The following is a 19921-nucleotide window of genomic DNA, read 5'->3' on the forward strand; positions in this document are numbered from 1 at the left end:
TCAGATAGCACAGGGTAGCTGTTTTGATAATAACAAGCTATGTCTACAAAGACAGAGCTCGTTTCATCTTATGCCTGTAATGATTTATTTTAAATGTGTAATGTGGGAACAAGAAGTTGTTGAGATTTGTTTAAATGTTTTACTTTACAAATTATGCTACAGTTGCCAACAGGCTAATGATTGAGCTTTCTAACTTAGCGGCTAGCTGGCTAAATGTCTAACTAATTGGAGGGCAAATTGTGCTCATTTTATCTTGGTAGATGTGTTGTTAAATGGTCAATTAGCCCGGAAGCTATTCAGTCAGAATAGTGGGTTATCAGGGTGTTAACCAAGAAGGCTAGTTTGTGGTAAGTAGCAATTGACAACCAGTATTGTGTGGTTTTTAATTATTATTTGTTTGTTACATTTTATTTGTTATATTTGTTACAGTTATTTATAGGTCAATATTGTCTTGTTTGGTTTATTTCTTGCTCCAACACCTCCTTCCTGTTTGTTTGACTGTAGGTTCAAAAGGCGACATGGGTCCAGTGGGTTCTCCAGGACCTTCTGGTGGACCTGGAGCCCTAGGATCCCCTGGGGCTTCAGGACTTAAAGGTATTCACACATTTAATACTTTCTTCTAAACTAATACACCAAGCTTTGAATAGCATATTTCATAAAAATAATACTAATAATAATCATAATTTTTACTACAGGTGAGCAGAAGGAAAATAGAGGTTTCTAAGACATGTGAATGGTTATAGAGAACATATACAATATGTTTTATATAACCATTCACATGTCTTAGAAACTACTTATTGGGCAAAATTAATGTAATTTCCACATAAGTATTCTCTCACCCCTGTTGTTGGTATAATGAAACTCAGAGACTCAGCAGCAGAAAGCCTGCAGTGGTGCTAAATTTATCATGAAATTAAGACAACAATTACACCCTCTTGATTGTTATGTTCTGTCTTACAGGTGAACCAGGATTCCCAGGCAGAGATGGTGCACCAGGTGTTCCGGGTCCTAAAGGAGAAACTGGAGAACCTGGCCTCCAAGGACCCCCTGGAACAAGTCTACCACCAGCTAATATAAAGGGTACCAAAGGAGATTCTGGACTACCAGGTATGTGTGCTTTTAATGTCAACTTTAATCTTACAGATTCTTTTTGTTATATTTTTAATGTCATATTAAATTCTTCTCTTTGTGTACTTGTGTGTTTTGTACAGGTACACCAGGTTTTCCAGGGCCGAAAGGCATCACTGGTCTCCCTGGTGATCCTGGTCGTCCAGGAGCAGACGGACGCCCTGGAACCCCTGGACCACCAGGTGTGGGTTTACTTCTTAGCAGATAGATTAATATAAATGTTCAAATATGTTTATACCTCGCTGTTTCTGTTTTGTGCAGGTCTTAAGGGAGAGCCTGGCGCTCCAGGAAGTTCAGGTATTTCTGGAGCTCCAGGACTAAAAGGTGCTATGGGAGAAATGGGAATTCCAGGTGTGTGAGCATGTACTTTATCAAATCTTTGTTTTCTAGATGCTAAAATGTTGGCTATTAGGCCTGATTACGTACAGGTAAGTTACATTTATTGAAACCATATGTTAAATTATTTAATTTCATACAGTGTTTAGTAAATATTCTTTGAATATTTTTTTAATAAAGATGTTTCTTTGATTATTACATGAACAGTACTTGTTGTTGACTTATGAATTAAACATAAACCTGCCCAATGATCATGTTTCTCCTTGATGACACCACAGGACCATCAGGGCAGAAGGGCGCTGCAGGTCTTCCGGGTAGGCCGGGATCCACAGGCCAGCCAGGGGCACCTGGCTTCCAAGGATCTAAAGGCGAACCGGGTTCTGCTGGGGTTGGACCACCAGGACCACCAGGACTAAAGGTCTACACCTGTTTAAATGTCCTTGTTTACAGGAACTTGAAGCTTCACAGGTTTGTTCACGCCTTATCTTTTGTAGGGTGAGCCAGGCCAGCCAGGGTTCCCAGGAAATCCAGGACTGAAAGGAAACCCAGGAAACCCAGGTCTGCCAGGTTTACCAGGAGGACCAGGCGTTAAAGGCGACAGCGGCCCCCCAGGATTCCAAGGTCAGGGTGGACTGTGACAATAGTAGTTTACAAACAACTCTTGAGTAGTGAAAAAAGACTGAAACTATCTGTAAATAATGTTTCTGTTTCAGTGGTGTGTTGACATTAGACATTATCTGTTGTTAATATAATTATTAGGTTATCAAGAATATTACGCGCAATGAAGCACCAATAACTTCTATCTATTGATTTTAACTGATTTTGTTTAAAATGTTACATTTACATTGAATCTGAATCACTCTGGAAACTGTAATAATCTGTAATCCAGACGGGGCTTTACGTTAAAACAGACACATCGATTCATGGTTCTTCTGTTTCTTGTTAGGTGGCCCTGGTATTCCAGGCCCTAAAGGTCTTGATGGTGGGCCTGGTGGCCCAGGTCTCCCAGGAGCTCCGGGTAGACCAGGAGAGCCTGGTCGACAAGGATCACCTGGATTGCCTGGTGAGAAGGGTCAGGCAGGTCGGGATGGGATTCCAGGACCAGCTGGAGTCAAAGGCGAGCCAGGTAAGTCATGGGTTGTATTGTCTTGTGACCATGTGAATTCTCTTTTTGCCGTATTCAGTTTAGTTTAATTTGAATCTGTTTCTATTCCAGGGCTTCCTGGTTATGGTGGTCCGGGTCCTACTGGCCTTCCAGGGCTGCCAGGTAAGTTACAGCCCACCGTGCTGTATTAAGACAACTATTGTGACGATATTTTTACAAGTGCTTTATCTTATTTCCTGTAAAGGTGCAAAGGGAGACCCAGGTCTTCCTGGTCCAACCGGGAATCCAGGTTTTCCTGGTTCTAAAGGAGACCCTGGCTTCTCGGGTTCCCCAGGAGCTCCAGGTCTTGTTGGCCCTCCGGGGCCTCCAGGACAGGCTCGGCAGGGCCCTAAAGGGAACCAAGGACCTCCTGGACCACCTGGAAGAGGAGGTAAAGCACTTAAACCGTGTTTGTCTCCATGTAATGTGCTAAAAGTTACTGTCTGGTTTTCTGATGCTGGCGAAAATAAACCGTGGAGGTGATTATTTTGTCTGTTCCCGCTAACATGAACTGTAACACATCCTCAAGGAAAAAAACTATCGTGAATGGTTAGGTATTGCATAAACCTTCAATTCAAGAGAAATAATTTTGTGTGCATAAAGATAAATAAAAAAGAAAACATCATGCCTTGAAGTTTAGCTCCTCCACTGACACGACCCTGTTTTTAGCCCTCATGCCCAGAAAAGAAAAGTTACATTAAGACTGTCAACTACAAGATTGGTAGTTTGAACTTTAAACTTCAAAGTTTTTTCATTTATTTATATAATAATTTAATTAATTACAATTTAGATTTAGCCACTTAGATGTCAGTTTTAAACATATACCACTACCAACTTTTTTTTTAAAATTTTTTTAAGATTTAACTTTTAGCAGGATTAACCTAGTACCCCCACCTATGAGGCTTTGTTTGTCTTTATGTGTATTAAAAGCCGGTGAGAAACATTGACACGTGTTAAAATGATTGTCAGCATTTATTAATTAATGCGATCATGTGACAGTAATAATAGTGTTAATAATGTGCCCAGCACAAATCATTTTACATAAGAAATTACATGAAGATTTCAGTTGTTAAACATCTTCTTAGACATCAGAGGGCCAGGAGCTAAAATGAGGTTTTTTGTGTTTGGCTATTTCTTACAAAACTTCAATGGGTTTCCTGCAGAAAAAAGAGAAATTACAAAGTCACCTTTATGTTTAATTTAAGTAGGGGGTCAAAAAAATGTTGTTATAATGGAAGTCTATGGTACTAATCTTGTAATTAAGAGTCACAATTTAACAAAAACATCTCACACAGTCAAAATACAGTGAATATGGATGAAACTCAAATATTTCAGTGAAATTATTATTGTCACAGCCAAAAATATCTTTATAAATTCACCTCTACCCAAATTTCCTCAACAGGGCATGAGGGTTATAAACAAAGAAAGGATAACTAATGGATATTATAATCCAGCTCAAATCAAATGATCTGATTTCTTTTCAACTAAACCAGCCAAAACCAGACAGCAACCATCAGAAATATGTGAATGTCTTCACCTCCATGCCAAGTTGATTTGCATGGGTTATTGTTTCACCAATCAACACAAAAGCCTCATCACTGCACCTGTTCAGCTGTCAACAACACCTGTTACTCTCACCAGGGCATGCTCCTTCCTCGGTTTTTCACTGGGATTTCACCACATCCCTCAAAGAGAACTTTTTTTTTTAACGTTGTTGTGCCCGTGTCATCATTTAATTTTGTTTTATACCCACTGATCCACCCCCTCGTGTCTTCTCACTCCCTTTTCCTCAACTCCTGACCCCATCATGGAAGAATAAGTCATCTTTTCATCTCTCCTCAGCCCTGAAACACTGTATATGTGATTGTGTGTATACTCGTCTCATCCTCTGGCCATCTCAGCTGGCTTGTGTCTGGTGTGATTTGTTCTTGAAGAAAATTTAATGTAACACAGCTGAGCCATAGACAAACTCAAAAAAACTCAAGTTACTAGTTTACTAATTGGAATAAACAGATGGCTCAATTATTTGCATAAACATAAATAGAAGTAGATAAGTGTTGTGGGTTTGTGTCTGGCTTTGCTGCCCTGAATGTGTTTTATCCCAACAATCAAGTCATCTGCATGGACACTGTTTGTCCCAGCACAACAAACACTGAGAAAAAGCCTCACACAGTGGTGGACATAGGTGGAGAAACCTGACGCTTCCCCCTGGAAATGTAGTTTAAAAGAAAAGAGAAATGCTGTATTTTCCGGACTATAAGTCGCACCAGTCTTAAATGTGTCATGAAGGGGAAAAAAACATTTATAAGGCACAATGAACTATAGGTCACATTTATTTAGACATTTATTTCCCAAAATTCAAGACTAAGAACAAACATTTAACATGGAAAGTCAAGTTATTCAACTACACAATAGCACATGGAACAACAGGCTGAATATGTGTCTGGTATGTTAACATAACACCAGGGTTTGTCCAGGATTCTTTAAACAGTGAGGGAGAGAACTAGTCTAGAAAGTGTGAAAATATATACATCAGAGTTGGCACATAAAGACACTGACACCTCCGCGTACAAAACTGACACCTCCGCGTACAAAACCCCGTCCTGAAATAAGTGGGTCAGTTGTTCATTGCACATAAAGACAAAGACATCCCCTGCCCCACCCCAGTAATCCCTGCCCCATCGCGAACCAAGCTTCTCCTGGGGTATGAATTCATCAGACCAAAACAAACTTTTTTCTTTTTCTTGCATTCTGGAGAGCTTAAGCGAGCCGCAGTGGAACCGGACAGGAAGTTGAGACTTCAGTTGTCACATTTCCTGAGTACAATTTCACACTCTTATTATGGTTTGTAAATGTGCCCAAACAGAGACTTTATGTTCATATGGATCCATTCATACAATATAATTTACACCTATAATATCTGGGGAAAAAAAGGCATGGCAGCTTTTGTTTTGCCATGAAGGTGCAACGCGATCATTCATGTAGAGGAAACCCTGAAGACTTTCAGCTTCATAATAGCATAAAGAACAAACCTGGGAGGCTGAAGAGGAAGTTAACACAAGCCAGAGCCTCCAGCAAGCAAGTAACCAGAAGCAAGTTTACCCAGCTCCCCATCTCATTCCACATTTCTGAATCTGCGTATTTTACTACTTGCAGTTTGTAATCTGGATTTTCTTTTTGGGGGCATTTTGTTTTTGTTCTGTCTTTCTCAGTTAATGTTTTAGTTCATTTTTTCAGTGTTACATGAGCAGCAAATACTGTGTTTAATACAAGCCTAGAGCGCCCTCTCGTGTCTGTAGGCGGCCATTTTTATTCTTTGGTTTTATTAATTTGTTATGAATAAATATTTTTAAACATGTTAAATTATATATATATAAGTTGCAGGACCAGCAAAACTATGAAAAAAGTGGGACTTATAGTCTGGAACATACGGTATTTCAGTGTATGATCACACAGTTAATTTTTCCAACCAAAACATTAAAAAACTGAAAAAACACTTTTTTCTATTTTCATTTCTAAAATGAAAATAGAAAAGATGGATAATGACTCGCTATCCATTGTCTTATTTGTACTTAGAAGAAAGCTGGAGAAAACAGGTAACGAGACTAGATTTGATTTTGTTTTTTCATCTGAGACAAGTCACATGACCTTAAAGTTTAAATCTTCTCCCTGTGTAAGCTGTGTGGACTGCTCATCCAAAACTGTGCTGAACTCATTTGATCATCATGACAAATACAGAATTGAATATTTCTTTACTTTGTGTCACATTTGCATTAAGAAAATAGAAAATTATTCTCCGTTAAAGAATGTTCTTTGTTTCTACCTGTAGCCAAATATTTAACATCAATATATTACAGTTTATAACCTTTTAAGTAAAATTAAAATGCAGGTCTAACAAGACAAGGTTAAAATAATTAAGTGTGACTGTGTTGGATTTATTACAGTGATATTACATTGGTGGGTTCAAATCCTAATTAAAAAATCGTAAATATGCACATTGCATATTTGCACATAATTTTTGTGAAGTTACCATATTTGCATCACTTAGAAGCATCAATACAGTTTGTAGAAGAACATTAACAGTCCAGCTTCAGTTACTATGGTGATCAGCATGTTCAATCAGAGCCAACTTCGTGATACAAAAAAATCTGACGTTAAGCTCGCTAAGCTACGTGTCTTTGTGAGTGCAGTGAATCACACAAATTTTACATAATGTAACATAACACCGTTAGATAGTGATGTTACGTCTGACACAAAAACCCCAAAGCCTGCATCGAGTAAAGGGGGCGTGTCCAAATGAAGCCTGATGCGAAGTCCGTATTTTTTCCTGATTGTCTCGTGTGATTCGGCTGCTGAAAAAGCCGCGGAAAATGCAAGAAATGCTCTGCGTAATTCCAGGTAACAGTGAGGTGATACAACACATGCAGCACCGACGAAAGCAAAATACATTAGCAGCTTGGGAATGATGGTATATGATACATTCCAATAAGATTTAACTAGATAGATAGAGAGAGAGAGAGAGAGAGAGAGAGAGAGAGAGATTCATATATTTTAATATATTTACAGATTTATAATACAGTTGCATCATTGTGTTTACATTTCCACCAATATGTAGTTTACAGGACTGCTGGACATCAAATGACGAGCAGATGTCAGTGCTACCAAATGAGCTGTTTAATTGGGCCTCGAGTAATGACACTTTTGGCGATGCAATTGGCCAGGAAGACTTAACACATCCACGGGGCTTCATTAAACCATCACTACCGTTAGATAGTCACCTCATGTTAAAGAACAGCAAGGGCCAATAGATAGAATAGATTTTTAGTCAACCATAAACTATCAGATCAGCTGTTTGGTGTTTATGGATACACAAGGAAACAGAAACATTCTCTAACACACAAAATAGTTTTTCATTTTCTTAAATCACATGTGAAGCAAAATAAGGAAATATTTCATTCTGTATGTATTCATCATGATGATTGAATGAGTCCACATGGAGCAGGATCACGTGTAGATTCTCGTTACATTTTTTTTCTCATTTCCGGTCTTTTGGCACGAATCAGAAAACGGATAGGAATTCATTATCTGATTTTTTTTTTCTTCTTGTTTTTTCCTAACAAAAAAACTGAACTGCCTGAAATTTTATGGGCTGAAATCAGTGTCAATTCATTTTTCAATTTATTTACTAGCAATGACTTTGTAAAAGTTTGAAGAGAAATTTTACCAAAGTGTTTCTTGTGTTCACATTCCTGTTAAATTAAATTTGACCTGTCACCAGCTTATTCTTCACTAGCGTCACAGTGGAGTTTTAAATTGAGTTATTATGCAAAATGAGACTTGATGTGTAGACAATCACCTTAACTCTGTGTAAAATGTTTCTCAATAATTGTCACCACGCTCCATGTGTACTGTGTGAGGCTTAAAAAACAAAAAATACTCCTGAATGTCAGGATGAGAAAATGATGCAATGAAATCTTACTCCCTGTTTCCTGTGGCTTGGCTCCACCCACTTACGGTGTGGCCCCGCCTCTCCAACGTGACGACTTTTGCATCCGGTCCCGCAGGACCTTCAGGTCAGATGAACGGCGTCCAGACTTCTGCTGCACGTCTTTTACAACAACACTGACTGAGTTTAACTTCACCCTCTGACCCACTGGGGAAAAAAGAAAACAAAAAATCACTTAAACTGTCAAATCAGTGCATCTTCATGCTCTTCATTTCCTCCTGACTCTTCTCTCTCACTTTCCATGCACACTGATGGTAGTATAGTTCACCTTTTAACAAGTAAGAACCTTTTAAAAATGATTCATAATGACAAATAATGACATGCCTGAAAGTTTAAGTCATATAAGTTTAGTCTGGCTCTCTAAGCATGTTACCTGGATCACATGAAGGTGCTATCAAACATTCAGAATATGTCATGCATATAGCTCTTCACAGTGTCTGCACAGAAATGCACTTTAGAACTAACTCACTTGAGAAATCAATGCCTCACATAATTTTACATGTATATTTTCCTGTATCCTAGCATTAAGTGTTCTTCCAATGCAAAGATTTTTTTTTTACTGCTCTAAAGCAATGTCCAAAAAGTCAAATTTCCTCCCATCTACACACCTCTTCAGCCTCCTGGTGTGCAAAATATGCCAAACCCCACAAACATACTGCAGTTTGCACACAAGAGATGTATAAATTAGCATCAGCATGTGGTGGGAGCAAGTTTTGAGCTATTTGGATACGCTTTTAAGAGCAAAATAAAAAATGAGGAATGCATTTCAAAGGACATAAAAAAGGAAAAAAAAGGCCAAATCCAACATTTGTTTCAAGCTTTTTTTCCTCTAGAAGTTAGTGAACTTTAGAAGAATGAATCCCCTCTCTGCTGTGCTTCAGCAGTGTGCTAAAGAGTTATTTATCAAAGCTCTGATTTATTATTATCTCTTTGAAGATCGTCCTTCTTATTCTGAATCAAATTGCACACAGTTCGAAAGTATGAAGAGAAATTGGAAAATAGTTTATGTGGATTAATTTGCATTTTGTGCTCTTGTAATATTTTATGCAGCAGCAAAAGAGAAACAATTGGGTCCATTAATAGTTTTTTAAATTTACCAAATCTATCCGAGTGTCACTGTTGTACATTAGTGGTTGGTTTTGGTCTTTTTGTGGAAAAAAAGCAAAGTGATGTGTATTCGTTAAAATAGTCACATTAGATTAATACACTCACTGACCACTTTATTAGTGCCAGTACCAGGTTGGACCACATTTTTCCCTCAGATCTGCCTTTATTCTTGGTGTCATTGATTCATCATGGTGGTGGAAACCTTCCTCAGAGGTTTTCTCCATATTGACATGAAGCATCACACAGTTGCTGCAGGTTTGTCGGCTGCATCCATGATGAGAATCTCCCGTTCCACCACATCCCAAAGCTGCTCTACTGGACTGAGATCTGGTGGCTGTGGAGGCTGTTGGAGTCCAGTGAACTCATCGTCATGTTTAAGAAACCAGTTGGAGATGATTTGAGCTTTGTGAGATTGCATTATCCTGTTTGAAGTAGCCAATTACACTGTGGTCATAAAGGGATGGACATGGTCACCACACCACTACACCACCAGCAGCCTGAGCTGCAGATACAACGCAGCATGGATCCGTGCTTTCATGCTGTCTACACCAAATTCTAAATATTGCCTCATCAGACCAGAAAACTATTTTCTATCTCTAACTTTCAGTTTTGGTGAGTCTGTGTAAAGTTTAGCATCCGTTTTCTGTTTTTAGCTGACAGGAGGCACCAGGTGTGGTCTTCTGCTGCTGTATCCCATCTACTTCAAGGGTGGACATGTTGCGTGTTCAGAGATGCTTTGGTTGGAACCAGTGCTTATTTCATCTCCAACCAGTCTGCTCATTCTTCTCTGACATCAACAAAGCACTCTGGTCCAGACAACGGCTGCTTACTGGATATTTCCTCTTCTTTGGACCAGTCTCTGTAGAGATGGTTGTGTGTGACAATCCCAATAAATAGTCAGACCAACAACCATGCCACGTTCATAGTTACTTAAATCTTCTTTCTTCCTCATCCTGATGCAGTTTAAACTTAAGCAAGTCGTCTTGATGTAAACTACATACATGAGTTGCTGCCATGTGATGGCTAATTAGCTATGTACTTGATAAAGTGGCCGGTGAGTGTATCTATCTATATAATCTCTGCAAGGATTACAGGGTTTAATTTACACTTACAAACCAAATCTTAACTGGACTCAAACAAGCCAAATTTATCAGCTATGCAAGCCTCATGAGACAGAATAGCTCTTTTACTGTGTTTGTCTGCTGTTACTCGCCTCTGTCTAAATCTCTTCTTTTTTGCCTTGTGCCATCAACTCGACTCCGCTTTTCCCGGGAATCCTGGGAACCCTAGGTCCTCCAGGTTAGACCAAATGGTTTGATGGTTTTGATGTACACAATGTGGTACAAACTTTGAACAGGATTTAATCATAAGAAAGGAGCCTGGTTTTAACTGTGTCTCACTTAAAGGACAGACTGGACGTCTAACACAGGACCAGTAAACTTAATTACTCTTATCCAAACATCTTACACCGTTTTTAGGATCATCTTTGTGTTTTCTTCATGTCAAACTAAAAAAATAATACAAAATATTTTTTTGTACTTCTGTTTGGTGGAAACTGTTTTTTAGACAATTTACTCATTTAGAAATGGAGCAAAATAACAGAAAAACAACTCTGATTAACTTCATCCTTGTTTTTTCCTGCTAGTTATATCTAAGGGTGTAACAGTACATTGATCTATTATTAAATAGCTCCAGTTATGTCAAACTTGAATGAATGAAGCTGTTTTCTGCTATTTAGACCAAACAAATCAGCCAAAGACCGACTGTTTTCTTTTTTTCATGAATAATACCAAAAATTCTACAGAATTTTATTTCTCTGTCATAAAACTTAATCTGATTCCAGATTTGGTGAGAATACAATGACAGATATGTTTAACCTAACCTCTCCACTTCTGTTTCCTAAGGTGCTCCTGGCCCACAGGGTCCTCGTGGACTTGAAGGAAGTGGTGGTGTTAAAGGGGAGAAAGGTATTCCAGGTGCTCCTGGCCAGCCTGGCTTTTCTGGACAGAAAGGAGACCCTGGTCTTCCAGGATTTTCGGTAAGGCCATGTTATTAGATTCACTGTACCCACTTCAAACTCCTGATTTTAAACAACTAATTTTCTTTTGGATGGTCAAAGACATCAAACATGCTGAATATCTGCCTCTTTCTTGCCAGGGTTCTCCTGGTGGTCCTGGTATTCCTGGTCCAAAAGGAGACAGTGGTCTGCCTGGTGTTCCTGGATTCCCTGGTTAGTGTAAATTAATGGAATGTTTTTTTTTCCTATCATCCAAAAACTGTATTTAAGGCTTTAGTGCTCATTGCAAGCAACACTAAAATATTTTTATTTTGTTTGTGTTTCTGTCAGGACAAAAGGGAGAGTCAGGATTACCTGGTCCAAGTGGTCTTCCTGGAGATCCCGGTGACTTCGGACCACCTGGTGAGTGAAGTCTTTTATTTTCAGCGAAAGTAAAAAGAGATTTGAATAACATCCAAATCAGAAAACTCTGAGTCATTGTTATTGTTTATATTTCATGTGAAAGAAATTTAATTAGCCTTTAAAATAAAACTTTGACACATTGTTCATGACTAGGTCCTCCTGGTGATCCTGCTAGTCTTCCACCTGCCAGCTTCGTTAAGGGAGAGCAAGGACCCCCTGGTCCTAAGGGCAGCCCTGGTTCTCCGGGACTGCCTGGCCGTCCTGGAGAAAGTGGACTCCCAGGTGGGTGAAACTGGACTTTAATGGGATCTGAAGAGGGTCACAGGAGAGTTACATGAGTTGTAGATGGGACGAAAGATCAAAACTGTGCTCCTGAAAACAGGAAGCTGCACATTTTCATGAGTAAAAAAACAAACTATTTTTTCTGTTATTTTGTTTTTGTTTTTGTTTTTTTTTGTTGTTAGTTTTCTTTTAAACAGACTTCATACCCAAATTAACACATAATCAATAATGTCGACAATTTAGACCAAAAAAAATTATCTAATTATTTTTTTAAGCTAACAATAAACAAGGAAAACTTAAATCTATTATCTATTATTTGAACTTTCCTCTTTCAACATTTTCTATATACAGGCTATTTATGTAGAAAATAGCCCCTAAACAAATACACAAAAAACTAAAAATGATATTTTTCAAAGAATTTCTTGATTTATTTGATAAAAATCTAATGTAGATGAGTTATTTATACATGTATGTATTTATTTCTGAAACTTTTTATTTTATTCATTTCTGTTTAAGTTGCACCACATTTATTTTTTTAAACAATTATTTTGCAGCACGTCCCAATTTATTTACTTTTTCTCTTTTTTATTGCAAATCAATAAGAACGTTGGAGTGGTACAAAGGATGCAAATAAAAAGAAAATAAGAGTGATTAACTTCTATTTCGAGGCAGACCCAGCAGGAACCCCAGATTTTTTATTTTGTCTCATCAGCTTAATTTAATTTGTGAATATATCAATTTATATCAATTTGTCCATTTCCAGCAGCACATAAAATTCATACTGGTGGAGTTACTAGTTTGTAATGTTTGTTTAGAAAACAAAGGTCTAAAATACTTATTTGCTCTGGTCACAATCCCCACTCCCACACTAGCTGCTTTTCCATTAGTTTTTCGCAAAATAAAAGCGATATTTCTCAAATTTCGACAAAGTGCAGTTGTGATTTGAAGGTGTTTCCACTGAATGGCGTTCAGCGCCTTAGCCGTTATTCTTGTAAAATCTCTTCTCGTGAGACTCCACTTAATTAAATGTGAAAAAATGTTTTGTACCCAGATGTGAGTAAGGTATAAACTAGACGTGACGAGTAAGGTGTAAACCTTGTTGATGTATTTTTTTTCTCCCTCATCCCAGGTTCTCCTGGTGAACCTGGAGATTCTGGTAGGGATGGTCCTCCTGGCTTCAACGGCCCACCTGGCAGGAAGGGAGACAATGGCCCTGCTGGGCCACCTGGTGGGTAAAATGCAATGAAACTCATATTGCTTAATTTACAGGGGAAAATAAAAAACAAACTGAACCAAGTCCTTCTCTTCAATCCTAGGTGTAAGGGGCTTGAATGGTCCACCTGGTTCAGACGGTCCACAGGGTCCTCCTGGTCCTCCAGGATCAGTCTCTGCAGCCCACGGTTTCCTCATCACCCGACACAGCCAGACTTCTGAAGTTCCCTCCTGTCCCGCTGGAACTAGCTTTATCTACGATGGCTACTCTCTGCTGTACGTTCAGGGCAACGAGAGGGCACATGGACAGGATCTTGGTATGGAAGAATTTTCCTTCATTAAACTTTTAATTAGTTTAAAGTTGGATCAGACAAGAAGAGAAAAAGATTTTTTTCATTCTTCTTCCAGGCACAGCTGGAAGCTGTCTGCACAGATTCAGCCCCATGCCCTTCATGTTCTGCAACATCAACAATGTCTGCAACTTTGCCTCCCGTAATGACTACTCCTACTGGCTGTCTACGCCAGAGCCCATGCCCATGTCCATGTCCCCCGTTAGTGGAGAAAGCATTAAGCCCTTCATCAGCAGGTAGGGAGCAGGAGGAAAAAAAGGAGTGCTGCTGATTGTGGAACGTTTAATAATATGTACCATTCACTGTTTTGTTTTTTTATTTATTTATTTATTTCAAAGGGACAATGCATATTCATGAACATATAAATGTAAATATGCCAGAATTAGCCCGAAGGCGACTTTACATCTGTAGTCCCTGGCAGGTCAAAGAGATAAAAACATCATATGACATTACAACTTCACACAATATACATACTAAGATCAAATTATCAATGACGATTCATAAGACATGGAAAAACAACACAATAAAACACAATCATGACAAACAACAGTAACATTTACATAAGAGCACAACATCAATGATCACAAATCTGGTTCCCCTTGAGCCATCGTTTCAAATTCATTTTAAAATTTCATTTTAAAAGTATTGAAAGTGGTAGAGACTCTTATTGCAGTTGGGATATTATTCCAGATTTCTGAACCCTTGACTAATAACACCTGCTGGCTGAAATAGACACACTACGTGCCTATAGGGTATTACACTATAGGGTATTACACTATCACCTCTGGCAGAGGCTCTTGTTACCCTACCACTAGTACTGGTTTTGCCCATAATGAACTCACCCAAGGGTGGTGAAACGAGTCCATTTAAGACCTTATAAACTGAGCAGGCTAGTTTAAAATTTCTAAAATTTGCAAAACTTAAAATACTATATTTCTGTAGTATGAGAAAATGATGGAAAGATAACGATTTTCTATCAAGTACTTTTAAAGCTTTTTTAAAAAGCGATTCAGTTGCTTTTAAGGTTGTCGTACTTGTCAGTGACCAGTTAGTAATGCAGTATTCAATGTGAGAAGAAATCATGCTGTGCAGAAACATTTTAGCTGCATTGTCTGGCAAAGATGATCGAATTCGCCTAAAATTGTTAATATTAAAATTAACAAGTTTTGATATGTGTTTTACATGTTTTTTAAAAGATAAAGTAGAATCCAAGATAACTCCAAGATAGTTAAATTCACGTACAAACTGGAGCTTCTCTCCTTTCAGCAACACATTTAAAGAACCTTTGATGGGAGACATTTGGAAAATAGCATGCAGACAGTTTTTTTAGAATTCAGTAGGAGACTTGATTTGGTCAGACACTTACCTACACACTTCCCTGAGGCTCCTAAAACAGATTTTCTTTCTAGGTGTGTGGTGTGTGAAGCTCCAGCCATGGTGATTGCAGTCCACAGTCAGACCATCCAAGTTCCCCTTTGTCCTTCAAACTGGGAACTTCTCTGGATTGGATTCTCCTTCATGATGGTAAGATGATGCAAGCAAACGAAACATTCTAAAACGTTTAATCATGATAGCAATTTTTTTAACATTATTAGTGTTTAAATGATAGTTTTGCAAACGGCTGTAAATGTTTGCAGAAGATAACAATTATAAATTTACTAGCAACAACATTTTTGTATGTTTACAATCTGTTTCTGCTGAAAAAAATAACCCTGCTACAACTGCTACAAGTTCAGATAGTTCTAGCTAACAAAAATGAACTTTAGCCTAACCCACTGACTACTATTTGAAAAGGTTTTGACCAACCAAATCTCACAGATTGAAGTATGGATACATGTTCTCAAGAATCAATGTAAAAATGTCCAGGTTGTCCCAAGGATCAATTTTTGACCTCATTCTTTTTCATTTGTAAATGCTTCCACTTTGGGGTTTTATCAGAAGGTGTGGCATTGGTTTTCAAAAGGGGATTACGCAGCTCTTTTAAATATACAATAGCAAATTTAATGAAACAAAATTTCTAATGTTTTGATATTGTATCAGAGAACTCTGCTACCAAATAGTTATAGTAGAAAAAACAACTGAATATTTGCTTGCGACAATAATTTTATATGTCAACCAACTTGTTCTGCCAAAAAGTGTCCCTTTCAACATTATTTTGCAGCAGTACTGTTGTATCCTGGGCCAAGCAACTATTACTGAATTAAAATAAATAAAATAAAAGGGTTTCTTACTTTTATGCAAGAAATGGTAACTTGTTTAACAAGGTCATTCTTCAGTGGAGATACTCTGTTGAGATAGTTGTGGCCAACGAAGCTTAACATTAGCCAAGGCATCTGAATTATATTTATACATAAATATATATATATATATATATATATATATATATATTTATATATATATATATATATATATATATATATATATATATTTATATATATATATATATATATATATATATATATATATATATTTATATATATATATATATATATATATATATATATATATATATATATATATAGATATATATATATTTTTTTTTATATATATATATTCTATTCTACAGTCATTTAGCAGACGCTTTTATCCAAAGCGATATATATATATATATTTATATATATATATATATATATATATGTATATATTTATATATATATATATATATATATATATATATATATATATATATATATTTATATATATATATATATATATATATATATATATATATTTATATATATATATATATATATATATATATTTATATATATATATATATATATATATATTTTTATATATATATATTTATATATATATATGTGTATATATATATATATATATATATATATATATATTTTTTTTTATATGTATATATTCTTTTTCTGAGACATTTTTGCTACTTTTTTTTTGCAAATATTTGAAAACTTGACAAACACAACGGTAGTCACAGAACAGAAAGTGATCGAGCTGGCTTACATCTTACAGGAAATACGTCACCACTGCCGTGTGCTTTTTACAAACTCTGTCACTCCAACACTTTTAAAGTCAAATTTCAAAGGTTTCCATGTGATACTGCTTATAAAACAGAAAGGGCCAAAAGTGGCTGAACCTCTTTCTGTTTCCATTTTAAATAAAGTTTTTCTCCTCTGTCCTCGCCAGCACACCAGTGCAGGCGCCGAAGGCTCGGGTCAGGCTTTGGCTTCCCCAGGCTCCTGCCTGGAGGAATTCCGTAGCAATCCCTTCATAGAGTGCCATGGCAGAGGGACATGCAATTACTTCAGCAACTCCTACAGCTTCTGGCTGGCCACAGTGGAGCCTTTTGAGATGTTCAGGTATGAAAATGTATGTCAGCAGGGTGGAGGGTCTTGGGTCACTGAAGGTACGGGTAAGACATTTTCGGATGAAGCAAATTGTGTTTTGAATCACTCTTGCATGAGTATATTTACAACTTTTCAGGTATCTGCTTCTCCTGAGTAATCTTTATGCTTTGGCTCTTACAGGAAGCCGCAGTCAGAGACCTTCAAAGCGGGTAACTTACTCACACGCATCAGCCGTTGTGCGGTCTGCCGGAAGAATACGTAACGGCACATAGCAACAAGCAGATCCGCTGTTGTTAGGGGGCCCCTGATCATTGTTAAGAGATCAGTTGGATGAGATGACGGGAGGCAAGCTGGAGGGGGGTGGGCAGTCGTCGTCCTGACTTGACATGGCGATGAGGTGGAATTCCTATGGTGCATTGTCTTCCAGAAAAAAATCAAACTACAACTAAAACTATGGTGCTACTGTGCAACACAGCTTAAAAAAAGAAAGAAAAGAAAAAAAAATGGACGTAAATAAATCTTTTATTTAGTCTTTGTTTTTCTAAAGAAGTACCTCAAAATGAAAGCAGAAATATATCCACTAAATGGTGCCATGATGGATGTGTGACTTCAGTGCATTTTTCAGTCTTTTCTCTTCTTTCCCAAAAGGATCATTGCTTCCTTTTTCTTTTTTATTCTTTAAAATAACTTTTGACACTTTTCTTCCGCCTTATTGATGAGAAGCAGATGATCCCCACGATTACCAAATCGGCACTTTGACTTCAGAACATGCAGGATGACAGATGCACTGACGATGAGCTTTCCTTACTGAGACTGAATGCCGTTTTTTTGTTTGTTTTTTTAAATACTAGCCTTTTATTCAGACTCTTTCCCTGTGTCAGGTTTCTGTTGTTTTACATTCGGTGGTACTAACCCTGCCTACACCTTCTTTCTCTTCATTTTTCATTTTGTAAGTAATAAAATGTGTATATTGTGTAAAACACTTTTTTTTAGTGTATTAGGTCTTGAATCAGTAACAGCTGTTTGTCATGACAGTTTTCCAGGTTCTTTTTAGCTCACACACACACATTCACACATATTTGCTTCATTCTCACTGACACACACCAACTCAGATAATGTACAAAGTAAGGCGTTTATGAATGAAACAGTATTTTATATATAATAAATATATATGAAAAAAAAACTTTTATTTGGCTATGGGGAGATTGTTTGCTGTTTTGAAATGGTCATGCATTTTCACCGAAACATAAAGCAAGGTACTGAGCACAGACCGAGCAGTTTTCCTTCAAATATTAGAGGCTTGTATGATATCAACTGCACCAATCACTTCAACCTTTTGTATTCAAGTTGTAGAATGATTAAAATGCTGAAATCAAATACAGGGGGATTTGCTTTTGGTAGTCTAATGTTTGGGGAATTTTACAAAAATCTGTGAGAAAGAAAAGAAAAAGGTTTTAGATGAAATCTTGGCTGCTTGATTTAGAAAACCACATTTGTTTTGTGTTCTTCAACATTTCCAGGTGCTGAGCTTTTCTGTAAAAATAACAATAAAAAAATGACAAAGCTCCTCAGGTTTTGGGTTCTTTTTCACCCAGAATCTTTGAATTTTTATCCAAAATTAGTTCAAGTGTTTCCGCTTGGCGCTGTGGCAACGCGGGGGTCCGAGTGTACGTTGAAATCAGGTCCCCGGCGTGACCCCCTCTCTCACATCGGGGGGGAAACACTCCTGACGTACTGTATTTTCCTGTGATTTTTTTTATTATTGTTTTTAAAAAAAATCTTTTTTTAAAATTTTCAAAACTGCTTTTATGAATTCTGATGTCAGCCTAGGGTGTGATTAAAAATGTGCATTTGTTTTATTTTTTAAATTTTTTTTCTGTTTTGTTTTAATGTTACGTTACCCAGAAGTTGTTTTAAACTTAAAACTGAAATAAATAATATGTCTAAAGTGTTGTCTGAGGAAAATATATACCTATCACTTATGGAGAAACAAAAAAGTTGCATTTTACACCACATCAACAGCAGTGTTATGGAATTTTATTCATTAAAGCCAACACCTGGCTCTATAACCACTGGATAAATAAACCAGTTACACATCATTACAGTATAGTATAGCCACATCAAGAGAAAAAAACTTGTTCATTAAATGAAACAAATGCCATACCTGATGACTTCCTCTGTGGCCCCAAACCTCTAGGAGACCATGATTTGGCAGAATTACTGTTTGCCTTTTCCTTTAAACACCCCAAAGGGGCACATAAATGTTTTGATTTCACAGTTTCATAACTGGAGTTGTATGTGGAGACGGTTTAAACCTCCAGTAGTGGCTTTCTAGTAGCAACGGAAGCTTCTTCGTGTGATTGGTATGAGTTAATGGTGGCTTCCTATGTTCATTACCTCTGGAAAATAATACACAGCCTCCTTTAGTTCTAAGGTTTTGCATATCAGGAAATTATTTAAAATGGATATATATGTATTCTTATCACATAACTTGGAAAACCTTTTCTTTATAAGCTCGATGTACAGAAGCAGTGAGTGAAAACTAACTACGCAGTAATAATAGAAGTAACTATTTTCTGTATGACATTATCTGTTTCTGCCATGTTATTTTGGTCCACTCTTATTTAGTTGCTTCAGTTCTTTGTGGTGTGCAGCATTTTCTCACAGCTTTCATTTAAAAAAGCACTACTGAACCTAGACAGATTGTCTCACTGAGGCTCTGCTTAAAAACATTTAATTCAGCATCCATCCTGCATCCTACCTCTACTCTGCGCTCTCTCCAGCGAGCAAAAGTCAACGGATGTTGACTTAAGCTTATCCCTTGCTTTGTCAGCACAGAAGCTCATCCCAGCCCCTCTACCTCCACCCAAGCTGCTTAATCCTTTATACCTTTACAGTACTTTGCTATTTTGGCCACATCAAAAGCTAAAATACCATTTAAGATCTGCGAGGCCCAGCCCTGCCTTCTGTTTATGTGTACATAACTTTCTTAGTTTTAGACGTGGTCTTTTCCCACCCAATGGAAAATGTTTTATCATCCAGTTGTTTAAAAGTGGTAGATAGCATCTTAATTGGTAGCATCATTGTCACAAAACTAAACTGTGGGGCAAATATCAT

The 19921-nt window shown here is 37.3% G+C and overlaps 1 protein-coding gene across 3 annotated transcripts in view; it reads left to right on the forward strand.

The window, feature by feature from the left end:
- Window positions 1–18371, forward strand: part of col4a5 (collagen, type IV, alpha 5 (Alport syndrome)) — an 81983-nt gene extending 63612 nt beyond the window's left edge. Inside the window, exons 31-51 of one of the 3 annotated variants that reach the window (XM_041986709.1) lie at window positions 505–594; window positions 961–1107; window positions 1212–1310; window positions 1390–1479; window positions 1743–1882; window positions 1959–2085; window positions 2411–2590; window positions 2681–2731; window positions 2814–2999; window positions 8173–8181; window positions 10512–10520; window positions 11126–11259; window positions 11379–11451; window positions 11569–11640; window positions 11794–11922; window positions 13052–13150; window positions 13239–13451; window positions 13543–13720; window positions 14894–15008; window positions 16644–16816; window positions 16985–18371. In XM_041986709.1, coding sequence (XP_041842643.1) covers window positions 505–594; window positions 961–1107; window positions 1212–1310; window positions 1390–1479; window positions 1743–1882; window positions 1959–2085; window positions 2411–2590; window positions 2681–2731; window positions 2814–2999; window positions 8173–8181; window positions 10512–10520; window positions 11126–11259; window positions 11379–11451; window positions 11569–11640; window positions 11794–11922; window positions 13052–13150; window positions 13239–13451; window positions 13543–13720; window positions 14894–15008; window positions 16644–16816; window positions 16985–17066 — 2396 coding nt within the window. In that variant the 3' untranslated portion in view covers window positions 17067–18371. The remainder of the gene's footprint in view (window positions 1–504; window positions 595–960; window positions 1108–1211; window positions 1311–1389; window positions 1480–1742; window positions 1883–1958; window positions 2086–2410; window positions 2591–2680; window positions 2732–2813; window positions 3000–8172; window positions 8182–10511; window positions 10521–11125; window positions 11260–11378; window positions 11452–11568; window positions 11641–11793; window positions 11923–13051; window positions 13151–13238; window positions 13452–13542; window positions 13721–14893; window positions 15009–16643; window positions 16817–16984) is intronic. The other 2 variants (XM_041986710.1, XM_041986711.1) reach the window with 2 other exon arrangements.
- Window positions 18372–19921: the final 1550 nt, after the last annotated feature.

The sequence above is a fragment of the Melanotaenia boesemani genome, chromosome 5, assembly GCF_017639745.1.
Source record: "Melanotaenia boesemani isolate fMelBoe1 chromosome 5, fMelBoe1.pri, whole genome shotgun sequence".
Taxonomy (NCBI): Eukaryota; Metazoa; Chordata; class Actinopteri; order Atheriniformes; family Melanotaeniidae; genus Melanotaenia; species Melanotaenia boesemani.